Raw genomic sequence first — 11653 nt, 5'->3', positions numbered from 1 at the left:
GCCATGCTGTGTCCATCACCCAGGATGATGGGGGAGCGGATGACTGGGAGACTGACCCTGATTTTGTGGTAGGAGTCACCAGCCTACTTTGCCTTACTGGGGGTTTGCCTCTGTGGTTCCCAGCCTGCCCCTGCACTGAGCTGGTTAATTTCCTCCAGGGCATGGGGGTACGAGATAGATGTACTAGTTAGGGTCTGGGATATACTAATTAGGTAAGTAAATCAGGGTGCCAGGTGTACTATTTAGGTCCCAGGACATACTAGCTAGGCATGGGATGTACTACATACTTCTCGAGGGTGGGAATTACAGTATTTAGAATATGGGGTGTGCTAGTCAAAATGTAGGGTATGCGAGTTAGGATACAGGAGGTGCTGGTCAGCTGGGCTCAAGGTATACTTGTTAAAGCATGTATTAGTTTGAGCTCAGGGTGTGCTAGTAGGGTTCAGGATAGTATTAGTTGGAGTACAGGATGTATTAGTCCTCAGGGTGGACTAATACTAGTTAGGGCATGGAGTGCACCATTTGTTTTTCCAGGGTGGAGATATACTAGTTAGGATATACGGGATGCTTTTTAGGGTGTGCAATGTGCTAGTTCCTTCTCTTTGCAGAACGATGTGAGTGAAAAGGAACAGAGATGGGGTGCCAAAACCGTGCAGGGATCGGGGCACCAGGAGCACATCAAGTAAGTACCGTATGGCACCCCACTCTCCCACACACCCCACCCATAGGGTGAGGAAATCAGAGCGGGCCTCCCTGCTTCTCTAGGTGAAGATTGTTAAGGGTCTAGTGTTCGTGTGTGGGTCTAAGGTGTCAGGCACACCAGATAATGGGCATGAGACCTAGCTTTTATAAACCATGTCTTTCAACACAGAACACAATAGCGTAAACTGTTCACTCTACGTGGCAGCTTTTGAGGGTGTGAGACTGCTTTGAGTGACTTGGATCCTAACCATCTTCATTTGGATCATTGTCTGCAAGATGTTGTGTATCCTGGAATTTAGTGCTTGACCCTGGGAGCCCAACTCCAATCTTCAAAGATAGGAGTGTGGAATGTACCGTGCATCGAGTCTGACCCAGCACCTTCTGAAATGCCAACTCTATAGCAGTGTGCTTCCTTGCCAGGGAGAGTAGACCAGCCCTCTGCAGACCCCCAGATGCTGTTTTAGGCCCCACAGGGTTCAGAATGCATGTCCGCTTTGGTATTTTGGCTACAGTATCTTTGCCTCAGAACCTTCAATTAGGTGCCTGCAAGAGGGCTGTGTGTGGTGACTTGTAGGAAGATTTTGGTTGATATTTTTATCTCTCTCTGAGATAGAGTCCTGCTGAATTTCTCTGTCTGGTGACATTTTTTCCCATAGTGACTCTCTGGATCTGAGTGTAGAGTAACCCAAACTCCACAGAAGAGGCTTCAAGTTTCCATAGTGTAGTAGTTAGGAGAGGGGGGTATGAGGTGAACAGGGATCTGGGCAGCAAAGTGCCTGTGAGTTTGTTCCCATCGTTCTAGAACGTGATGGGAAGGGTAGGTGGGAATACCCATGTGGATCTCTGGATGGATTAAGATTCCAGGGGCACAAGATTCCAGGGTGTCCCATGCTTCCTCTTCGGTTGTTGGGGTGGTGTTTCTCTTTTGCCGCTCATCAAGGTTGGTGGTTCCAGGCCTGGTGTGCCTCTGTTCCCACTCTCAAGCTTGTTCGTATGCAGAGCTGTGGAGCCTGTGTCTGCTGCTTAGGAAGGCCCTGTGGTCACACAGCTGATTTCAGGCAGCCGGGTTCTGAAGGTCCTCACCTGTTCACCATTGTCGCTTGTCGTAGTTTGCTCTGCACTGCTGCGATAAAGATACTGACTAAACACAACCTGGAGAGGAACAGAGGGTTCTTTTCACCTTCCGCTTATAATTCCATCACTGAGGGAGCCAGGTAGGAACTTGGAGGCAGGAACTAAAGCAGAGGCCATGGAGGAAGACTCCTTATAACTTACTTCTCTTGGTTTGCTTAGCTGGTGTCTTATACCTGGGCACAGCCCCCAGTGGGCTCTGCCCTCCCTCCCACATCAGTCATCAATCAAGAAAACGCCCTACAGTAAGTCAGTCTGATGGGGGCATCTTCTCGTTTGAGGTTTCCCCTCTGAGATAACTCTAGATTGTATCAAGTTGCCAAAATGCTAACCAGCATAGCCAGCTCCTTCTGGTGACCTTGGGGTTTGTAGAAAGGACTCGATGGCATTTACAGAAATCAACCCTCTGTCTGCTGATCTGAGTGAAAGCAAGCTCGGGCTCAACTGTGCTCACTGCTTCTAGGACTGGCTGCATGGCCCTGTGTGGATTTAGATCCATATTCCTCCCACATAGAAGTTGTGACAGAGCCTCAGAGGCAGGCATGATGAACAGACAGGATAGCAACTTCGCTGACTCACAAGGACATCTCTATTCCTATTTGTCCTGCTGTCAGGTGAGATGCATGCCTGGACCCTGACATGGTCCTGCTTTTTGTCCCCTCCAGCATTCACAAGCTTCGAGAGAACGTCTTCCAAGAACACCAGACGCTCAAGGAGAAGGAGCTGGAAACGGGACCCAAGGCCTCCCACGGCTATGGTGGGAAGTTCGGTGTGGAGCAGGATAGGATGGACAGAGTAAGTGGCTGCCCAGGCTGGGCTGCTGGCCTGCATGGGGACATGGTATGGGTGGCAGTCACACTTTTCCTGAGTCCTGGTGCGGAGTGGGGTTTGCTGAGGGTGAGGGGCTGCTCTAAGTGGTCCTCTATAGGCTGCCCTGGTAAAACTCTTCTGTGTCTCCAGTAGCTCTTTTACATTGTCATAGGCCCCAGCCAGTGGCTAGTGTGTAGAGAGGGCTCTCTGGGAGAGAGCAGCACTATGACCAGCTTTGTGAGCACGACAGTCTGGAAGCATCTGTCTCACAGACGTCATGGTCAACACGGCCTGTGGTCAAGTCCACATGGCAGAGTCAGCTTTGAGGGCCCTTTGCTCCCATCACATCTGTGGAGACCACTGACACTTAGCATTTGTGGGCCATTCTGCATCCAGGTGGGGAGGATGTCCATCCTGTCTCAGCTGTACCCGAGCCCCTGGGCATGGCATTAGTGGTTCTGACTGACAAGCATATGCTGTGGGCATTTGCTGCGTAAACCATCAGTCAGGTGGTGGTTTGGATCTTCTTGCCCCAAGATGAGGGAGTAGAGCCTGCTCTGGGGCTCACTCTAGGCTGGCTGGTTTTTCCAGAGAGAAAGTTGCAGGGTGTGGGTGTGTCTCTGGCAGAGCAGGCCTTTGCGCTCTGTTGCTGCTGTAACAGGTGTAGTCCTGAGTGAGCAGTGTAGGGTGGTTCTGACAGGCAGACAGTGATGCTGCTGGGTAGACATGAAGAGAAGGCTCAGCTGCTCCCTGTCCTGATGGCTGACTCCTTCACACGTGGTTTATGTTCAGCTGTGCTAGGCACAGAAGGCCATGGCCATTTCTCAATGAGACGCCACTGTACACTAGAGGAGTGGACTCATTAGCCAGTGTGTTAATGTTCTGTTGCTGTGAAGCGACACCATGACCATGGCAACTTTTATGTAGGGAAGCATTTAATTGGGTCTGGCTTACAGTTTAGAGATGAGTTCCTTATCATCATGGCAGGGAACATAGCAACATGCAGGCAGACATGGTGCTGGAGATTAGCCGAGAGTCATTTAGATCTGCAGACAGCAGACAGAGAGAGTGACACTGGGCCTGGCTTGAGAATTTGAAACCCTAAAGCCCACCCCTGACACACTTCCTCCAACAAGGCCACACCTAATGCCACTCTTTAAGACTCAAATAGATGAGTCTATGGGGGCCATTCTTATTCAAACCACCACCGCCAGGAATGTTGTGGAGCCACATTCTGAGAAGATGCCTCATGTAGGAAGATGCCGGATGTCAGCTGTGTTTCTGCATCACTGGCACAGAGATAGGCATGTAGGTTCTGACAGGGGCACTGTGGAGAGCAGAGTCATGTGTACATTCTGAATGAAGTCCAGAGTAGACCACACGTGGCAGGAAGTGGATACCATTGCTCATTTAAGCTCAGTAAGGTGCAGAGAACCACAGCATAGAGACCTAGAGTGACAGTTTGGGGAGAATTGTAACTTACCAAGGACGAGCCTAATGGCAAGCTTAAGTGTTGTTCTCTGGCTCATCTACTCTGCGGACTGGGCCCCCATTGGCTCAGATCTCAGCATCAGACTTGCAGCTTGCCCTTCATCAAGCCTGGCCCTTCCTTCACCTTTTGTGTTCACCTGTCTTGGCCTCTGTTTCCCTTGATGACGTCTCATTGCTGCCCTGTGCTGCCATTCTGGGGAGACATGCCCTCTGGGCTCCCCTTAGAACTCACTGCCCTCACTTTGTGGCTGCCCTGCTCTTCTGTGCTGGGTGCCCTGTGCTGTACCTGTGCACTGACACCTCCTGTGGCTGACTACTCTCCGGACCAGACTGCACCTAAAATCTTCAGTTCACCTCCTCAGCTGGCTATTGACCAGTGGCTCTCAAGCAGTAGGTGACATTAGCCAGGGTGCTCCATCTTGTTGGCCCCCTAGGCCCTGTGCATTGAGGAGAGGTTAGCCATTGGCTCATGTGAACACCTGAATCTGTTGTCAAAAACCTGAACACGAATGCCTGAGCTATTCATAGTCTCTCTTCTCTACAAACTGGAAAGAGAGGTAAGTTCCAGAGACTTCTTCAGCCAGCCTCATCCAGGGCAGCACATACCTGTGAGGTCCAGGACTAGAGCCACCGGGACTTTTAGGGATCAGGCAATTGTGGCCTGCCAGGGAGGCCTTCCTGCCTTCCCTGCATGATGCAGGTCAAGGCAAATAGTAGATATGCTTCTTTTGGTCAGTAGAAGACCAAAAGCTGCTGAACATACATTCCATCAGCAGGTTGGAACCAGGGCCAGCTGTCACTTCAGCCCAGTTTTCTTTTTAATTTCTTTCTGATGGACAATCCTGCTGGGAAATCTCTTTGGCATGGCTGCCTCTTTTTGATTCTTCACTGACAGCTTCTATGTAGGAGCCTAGAGGCTGAGGGCAGGCCACTGTGCCACATGGGGTTTCATAGGCTGCGGCTTGTGGTCTGCCATCGGCTATTGACCACAGTTAAGCCTGGGAAGAAGAGAGTGATTCAGCCAACATTTTCTCTGTAGACTGTGTTCTGCGTATTACCAACCTCAGTGGCTTTGAAGAGGGACATTGAAGTTGGTGATATGCAGAACAGGGCCCAAGTGCAAGGCCAAACTGAGCAGTCGGCCAATCAACCAAGAGAAGTCTGCGGTACCCAGGGCTGATGTTCCCTGTAGGGCAGTCAGAGTTGGGACTCTGTGTTGCCAGGAAGGCCAATATAGAAAGAGTCTCTTATGTACTGTGTGGAAGCATTACCTGTCAATAAGAAGTTTATGGTCTAGTAGCTGAGGCAGGAAATAGAAGGTGGGACGTCCAGCAGAGAAGAGGTAGGATTCTGGAAGTCAAGTGCGGGAAGATTTCACCTCAGAAGCTGAGGAAGACAGACATACGAAGCTGAGGAAAGGTAACTGGCCACGTGGCAGAACTTAGACTAGTTTAAATGGGATAATTGAGTTACAAGCTAGTGGGAACAAGCCAAAGCTTAGGGCCTAGGTACTTATTATCAAATAATAAGCCTCCAAGTCATTATTCAGGAACTGTGGGTGGAAAAGCCCATGTTTACAGGCCAAGAAGACAGGCTCAGAGGCACAGGGCCCTCTGCATCCCCACACTGATCTGTCCTTGTTTAGAAAGGAGCTACACAGGCATCGTCCATCATGAGGAAAGGCCATGGGACTGCTGTGGTGGGCAGTGGCATCACTGACACCTGGTGACAGTGCAGATATCAGCACTGGTTATGGAAGGGGGTCTGTTAGGCTGTGGGCTGATGCCCCTTGCATTGCCTGTTGGTAGGTCTATAGCCTTGAACAGAAGGCCCCAGGGAGCCTGAGCCTTTGGTGAGGGCTAATGGAGGTTCTTGTGCAGGTAGCAGCCCTTGGCTCCTGCCAGTGTGGTCTGCATGTCTGCATTGCCACGGCAGTATCCGTATCTGTTTCAGTGCAATCACAAAGGGTGTGCTACTTTGGCTCTAGGGTCACAGCCCTGAAAACACCCGACTTGGACAGAGTGACTGAGTAGATGGGTCTTCCTGTGTATACTGCAGGCTCCGTCCTTTATTTATGCCTGGTTCTGTCAGTTCCTGCCTGTCGTCAGAGGGTTAGTCTGGAGGTTCTCTAGGTTTGAAGTGTACAGTAGAACCCTGCACCAGGGCTCAGCCATTTCCAGGCCATGTCCTGGGAGTCAGGGCTGCCGAGGCTCCTCACTGACAGGAGTGCCCTCCTTTTAGCCCCAGGGGAGTAGGGTTGTCATGTCACACTGGGTGTGGGTGCCTAATGTTGCATCTTTGTTCTTTGCTCCAGTCAGCTGTGGGCCATGAGTACCAGTCAAAGCTTTCCAAGCATTGCTCACAAGTGGACTCAGTCCGGGGCTTCGGAGGCAAGTTCGGTGTCCAGATGGACAGGGTGGATCAGGTGAGTGAGGGCGAGGGGCTGCAGGCTCCCTGCCACAGCTACAGGCTGCACTTGTGGCTGCCCTTTTGGGTCAGCGCAGCAGTTCACAGGTAGCCTCCAACTCCATGGAGCTGCAGGAGGGATGTCTAGGTAAGAATCTAAATGAGCGTCTCTGATGCTTGCCCCTCTGACCTACGTGAGGGGTGCTGACTGTCCAGTGGGGACTAAGCAGTGACATGGAATGATAGACCTCGGTGTACTTACTGCAGGCCTCCTGTGTGCTTAACCTCTGACTCAGCTAGGGTATGCCATCAAGACCTTTTTCATCATCTTCCCTGGGCGGATGTGAGTGATGGGGTGGGTTTGCTGAGCTACGGCCTTAGTGTCCAGAGGCTCTGTTGGAAGCCTGGGGCTGTTCTGATTCTCCCAGCCCGGGTCTGTCAGTGGAACAGGGAAGCACACTGCTTTCAGGGTGGGTCCTAACTCTAAGACTCTAGTAGCAGGGTCTGACCATCGTGCCCGAAGTGTGAGACATGCAGAGTTCCAGCTCTGGGTTGCACAGGAAGCAGAGTGGATGCCAAGGGCAGGCCTGCCATCTCCTTAATGGTCTCAGGAAAGGTTGTTCAGGAAGTCCATGTGGCAGGGGAATTAATTCTATATCAGCAGTTTTATGCCTGGAATAAGTCAGCCGAGCAGGGAGCCTGTGGGAGGTGGGGGGTACTGCACACACAGACCCAGCAGTGATGATTGGGTCTGACTATGAAACCAAAGGTCAAAAAGCAACATTGTTTAAGCCTGGCTCACACCTGTATGAAAGGCAGAGGCAGGAGGATTGCCCTGAGTTCAAAGTCAATCTGAGTCACAGAGTGAGAACCCTACATTAACAAACAGAAATCCAAACACTCAAGGATGGGGAGGCGGCTCAGATGGCAGTGAGAACCCCAGTGTGCAGTGGGGAGGAGACAGGAGGATGACTACCAGCCTAGCTCTCGGTTCAGTGAGGCCATCTCAAAGGCCTAAGTTAACAGTGATGGAGCAGGACACTGGGCAGCCTCTGGCCTTTGTATGTGTGGCACACACACCTAACCACATAACTAAAAGCTTTGTTCTTTGTGTGCCATGAGTTGGGCTGGGTTGTCTCTGCTGTGTTTAAATGCCTGTGCCTTATGTTTCCGTCCCACAGTCTGCTGTAGGCTTTGAATACCAGGGGAAGACGGAGAAGCACGCCTCCCAGAAAGGTAAGGGGAGCTGGTATAGCCTGGTGAGGGGGAAGCAGGAAGGCCTCCGCTGTGTGCTTTGGGCTCTGGGGCCATCTGGCTGTGGCAGGGTCTGTGTCCTTGCTGTCTGTGGCATACACAGAGCTGGCTGGCTCCAGAGGAATCTGCCTTCTCTTTGCCTGAGCAGATCAGCTCAGTCAGCTCTCTGGCATTGTGGATGAACAGCACATGCAAATTTTCCCGGAAGACAGAAATCAGAGTTATGGGCCTGTATTATTGATTCTGTGCCCTGAAACACGGGGAAGAGAGTATTGATTGATTTTCATGATGTCACGTGACTCTTGGGCCTTTTTTTTTTTTTGCTTTGAAACAGCAAAGGCAAATTGCTTTACATAAGTCCCCAGTGGTTTGTTTTTGTTTCTTTTAAGATAATGTCATGTTATCATGACATTGATACTCAACAATTGAACTCAACAATTCTCCTGCCTCAGACTCAAGAGTGCTGGGATTGCAGGTGTGTGGCACTTCACCTGACTGTCCTTTTTGTTTATTTTTGAGACAGGGACTTCTGTGGGCCAGGCTAGCTTAGACTTTACTTTGAAGCCCAGGCTGGCTTCCAACTCCTGGCAACCTTCCGCTTTAGTCTCCTCTGTCCTGGGACCACAGCTGTGTGCAGCCATGCCTGGCTGCGGCCAGTAAGATCGTAAAGTGGGCAAACACCTTTATTTCTTTGTACCCCTCCCCACTACTTATTTTATTTAAACATTTTTATTTACTTTGTATGTGCAGAGATCAGGGGTGGACATGTGGATCCTGGGGAAGGAAGTCATCAGGCTTGGAGACAAGCTCCTTTACCCATGCTGCAGGCTCAGTGCCCCCCCGCCCACCAACACACACACACACACACACACACACTTTGGTTTCTTGAAGCAGGATCTCACACCGTAGACCAGGCTGAGCATTCCTTGTGTGAACTGCTTTGACCAGCCCATTCTCTCAGTACAAAACAGTCTTCTGCAGTGGTGGGATGTGAGCTGAACTCTGTCTGCACAAAGTTTTTGGGTTGTGCCCCTGCCCCCTTTCTCCTTGGAGGCGCTTGGCCACCATCCTGAAGGGAGAAAGGGAGCAGGGGTGGCACAGAGCAGGGCTCAACCGTAACTGTGTACGGGATGACCTCTGCAGACCACTGCATCGAGAAGAGTCTGTTGTTTTAGGGTTAGGGTATGTAAGGGCATCTTTAGGGTACAATGGAAAGTTAGCAGGAAGAGCCGATTGGTTATAGCATAGCACCTGATTATCATGGGGTGGGAAGCCAGAGTGTGATGTGTGTGCTGCGTTATCCAGCCTTGCACAGAGCTCTACAAGGTCACTTTTCAGACTCGGCCAGCCAAGGCCCGCCACCTGTGCTCAGGGACACTCACAGGCAGAGACAGAGGAGCCCCAATGAGAAAGGGGGTCCCCCATTTTGCGCTCAGAAAACCATCCAGTCATGGAGGACTGCTACCTTAATAACAAGGTTCCCCAACAGAGACATCCAATGTCATCTAAAGAATGCAACCCTTGTGTTCCAAATGAACAGTGTGTCTCTTGGGAGTCTTAACTCTTGCTGACTGCTATCTTGTCTCCGTAGACTACTCTAGTGGCTTCGGCGGCAAATACGGTGTGCAAGCTGACCGTGTAGACAAGAGTGCTGTGGGCTTTGACTACCAGGGCAAGACGGAGAAGCATGAGTCACAGAAAGGTTCGGCTGGGCCTTGAGCTCCTTTGTGGATGAGTGCGCTTTTTCCGTTTGTCTGTCTGTTTTTTGTTCCTGTGTTCCTTCTTACCATTTCATACTTCAACATTTTTTGGACTTATTTTTATTTGATGTGTGTGGGTGTGTGTGGGTGCTTTGCATACATGTATGTATGTGCTTTGTGTGGAAGCCGGAAGAGGAGCTACATTTATAGATGATTATGAGTGGCTGTTGTGGGTGTTAGGAGCCTAAAAAGGGTCCCTTTAACCACTGAACTTCTCTCTAGCATAGCAGTTTACAGCCTGCTGGTTGTGACCCCTTCGGGGTTGAATGACTCTTTCACAGAAGTCTCATAGCAGATATCCTGCCTATCAGATATTTATATTACAATTCAAAACAGTAGCAAAAATATAGTTATGAAGTAGCAATAAAAATTACTTTATGGTTGAGGTCACCACAACATGAGGAACTATATTAAAAGGCCGCAGCATTAGGAAATCTGAGAACCACTGCTCTTGTGCCTCTGTATTTTGAGACAGGGTCTCATTTTGTAGGCCAGGAGCTCACCATATAGCTTTACCCTTGACCCCATCTTCCTGCCCAGCCTCCTGAACGTCGGAATTACAGGTGTGAGTGTGTGTGTGTGTGTGTGTGTGTGTGTGTGTGTGAGAGAGAGAGAGAGAGACATGCATGCCATGTGTGAATGCCAGAGGACAACTGCAGGTGGAGTCACATCTTCTACCTGTATGGGTTTTAAGGATTGATCAGATATTGGCAGGCTTGTGTGGCAAACACCTTTTTGTGTTTTGTTGTTTGAGACAGGATCTCTATTGTGTAGCTCTGACTGTCCTGGAACTCGGTATGTAGACTGAGCTGGTCTGGAACTCATGGAGATCCTCCTGTCTCTGCCTTACAGGTGCCTTACCTTGTACTTGTACCTGCTGAGCCATCTCGAAGGCCCCCACCTCCCACCCCTTCTTTTCTTGTTTTTAAAGATTGGGTTTCAGCGGGTAGTCTGGGTTGACTTAGGGCAGGGACCGGGAGTGTGGCTCAGTGGCAGAGCACCACATCCTTCAGACCCTTATAATTATGATAGACTCTGCCACAAGGCCCTGCTAAGCCACACTGGCTTTCTTCTTCCATGCTGTGTAAAGAGCAGGCACATGTTTACAGACTGCTGCACAGCACACGGTGTTTATAGATGCTGCTGTGGTCTTCCTGGTGCTGTTTGGTTTTTTGTTAGTTCTGCTTAGTGTTTACCAGTATTTGAAAATCAAGAGCTTGCATCAAAAAGAAGCCCTTGGATTCCCCCCCACCCGCCCCTTTCTCTTTCTTTTAGATTTACTTATTTATATATGCTCTGTCTGCATGAACACCTGAATGACAGAAGAGGTCATCAGATCCCATTACAGATGGTTGTGAGCCACCATGTGGGTGCTAGGGACTGAGTTCTGGTCCTCTGCAAGAGCATCTTGTGTTCTTACTGCTGAGCCATCTCTCTGACCCTTTCTGTTAACTGCTGAGCTATCTCTCCAGCCCTTTTCTGTTTTTCTTTTTGTTTGTTTTGTTTTGTCCACCCCATCCCCATCCCCTACCAAGGTCTCACTTTATAGCCCTGGGTGGCTTTGAACTCAGTGTGTGTTGGCTTTGTTGGCTTCAGATCCTCAGCAGTCCTCTGGCTTTGGCCTCCTGAGTGCTGGGCGACAGGCATGAACCACCACACTTGGGCTCTCTCTTCCCACCATGTTGGTCGTAGGGATTGCACTCACTCAGGTCATTTGGCTTAGGGACAAGTGCCTTTGCCTGCTGAGCTTTCTTGACAGCCCACAACTTACACTCTTAAAGACCACAAACCATGTCCACTGATGTGCTGGCTTAACTTTTTATGTTTATTCATTTTGTGCATGTGTATGGCTGTGTACATGTGTGGCGGCCAGAGGAGTGCTTACAGGTGGTTCTCTCCTTATACTGTGTACCATGTGGGTCCCAGGGATCGAACTCCAGTCTTCAAACTTTGTGGCAGTCCCCCTCCCACCACCTTCTAACCCACCTTGTTGCTAGTTTTTCCTAGCACCTACAGTGCTGTTCTTGTTTCAGATTACTCCAAAGGTTTTGGTGGCAAATACGGGATTGACAAAGACAAGGTGGATAAAAGCGCTGTGG

The 11653-nt window shown here is 50.2% G+C and overlaps 1 protein-coding gene across 1 annotated transcript in view; it reads left to right on the top strand.

Moving 5' to 3' along the window:
• Positions 1-2: 2 nt before the first annotated feature.
• The window catches only part of Cttn (cortactin), a gene marked incomplete at its 5' end in the record, with an annotated part of 27930 nt that continues 16279 nt past the window's right edge, over positions 3-11653 (top strand). The window contains 7 exons of the mRNA XM_031384965.1: positions 3-68; positions 609-682; positions 2499-2628; positions 6449-6559; positions 7722-7776; positions 9386-9496; positions 11588-11649. Of these exons, the coding sequence (XP_031240825.1) occupies positions 3-68; positions 609-682; positions 2499-2628; positions 6449-6559; positions 7722-7776; positions 9386-9496; positions 11588-11649 (609 nt within the window). The remainder of the gene's footprint in view (positions 69-608; positions 683-2498; positions 2629-6448; positions 6560-7721; positions 7777-9385; positions 9497-11587; positions 11650-11653) is intronic.

This window comes from Mastomys coucha, unplaced genomic scaffold, assembly GCF_008632895.1.
Source record: "Mastomys coucha isolate ucsf_1 unplaced genomic scaffold, UCSF_Mcou_1 pScaffold21, whole genome shotgun sequence".
In the NCBI taxonomy this organism is placed as follows: domain Eukaryota; kingdom Metazoa; phylum Chordata; class Mammalia; order Rodentia; family Muridae; genus Mastomys; species Mastomys coucha.
Note: the sequence above shows the minus strand (reverse complement) of the source record. Positions and strands in the feature narration are given on the sequence as shown.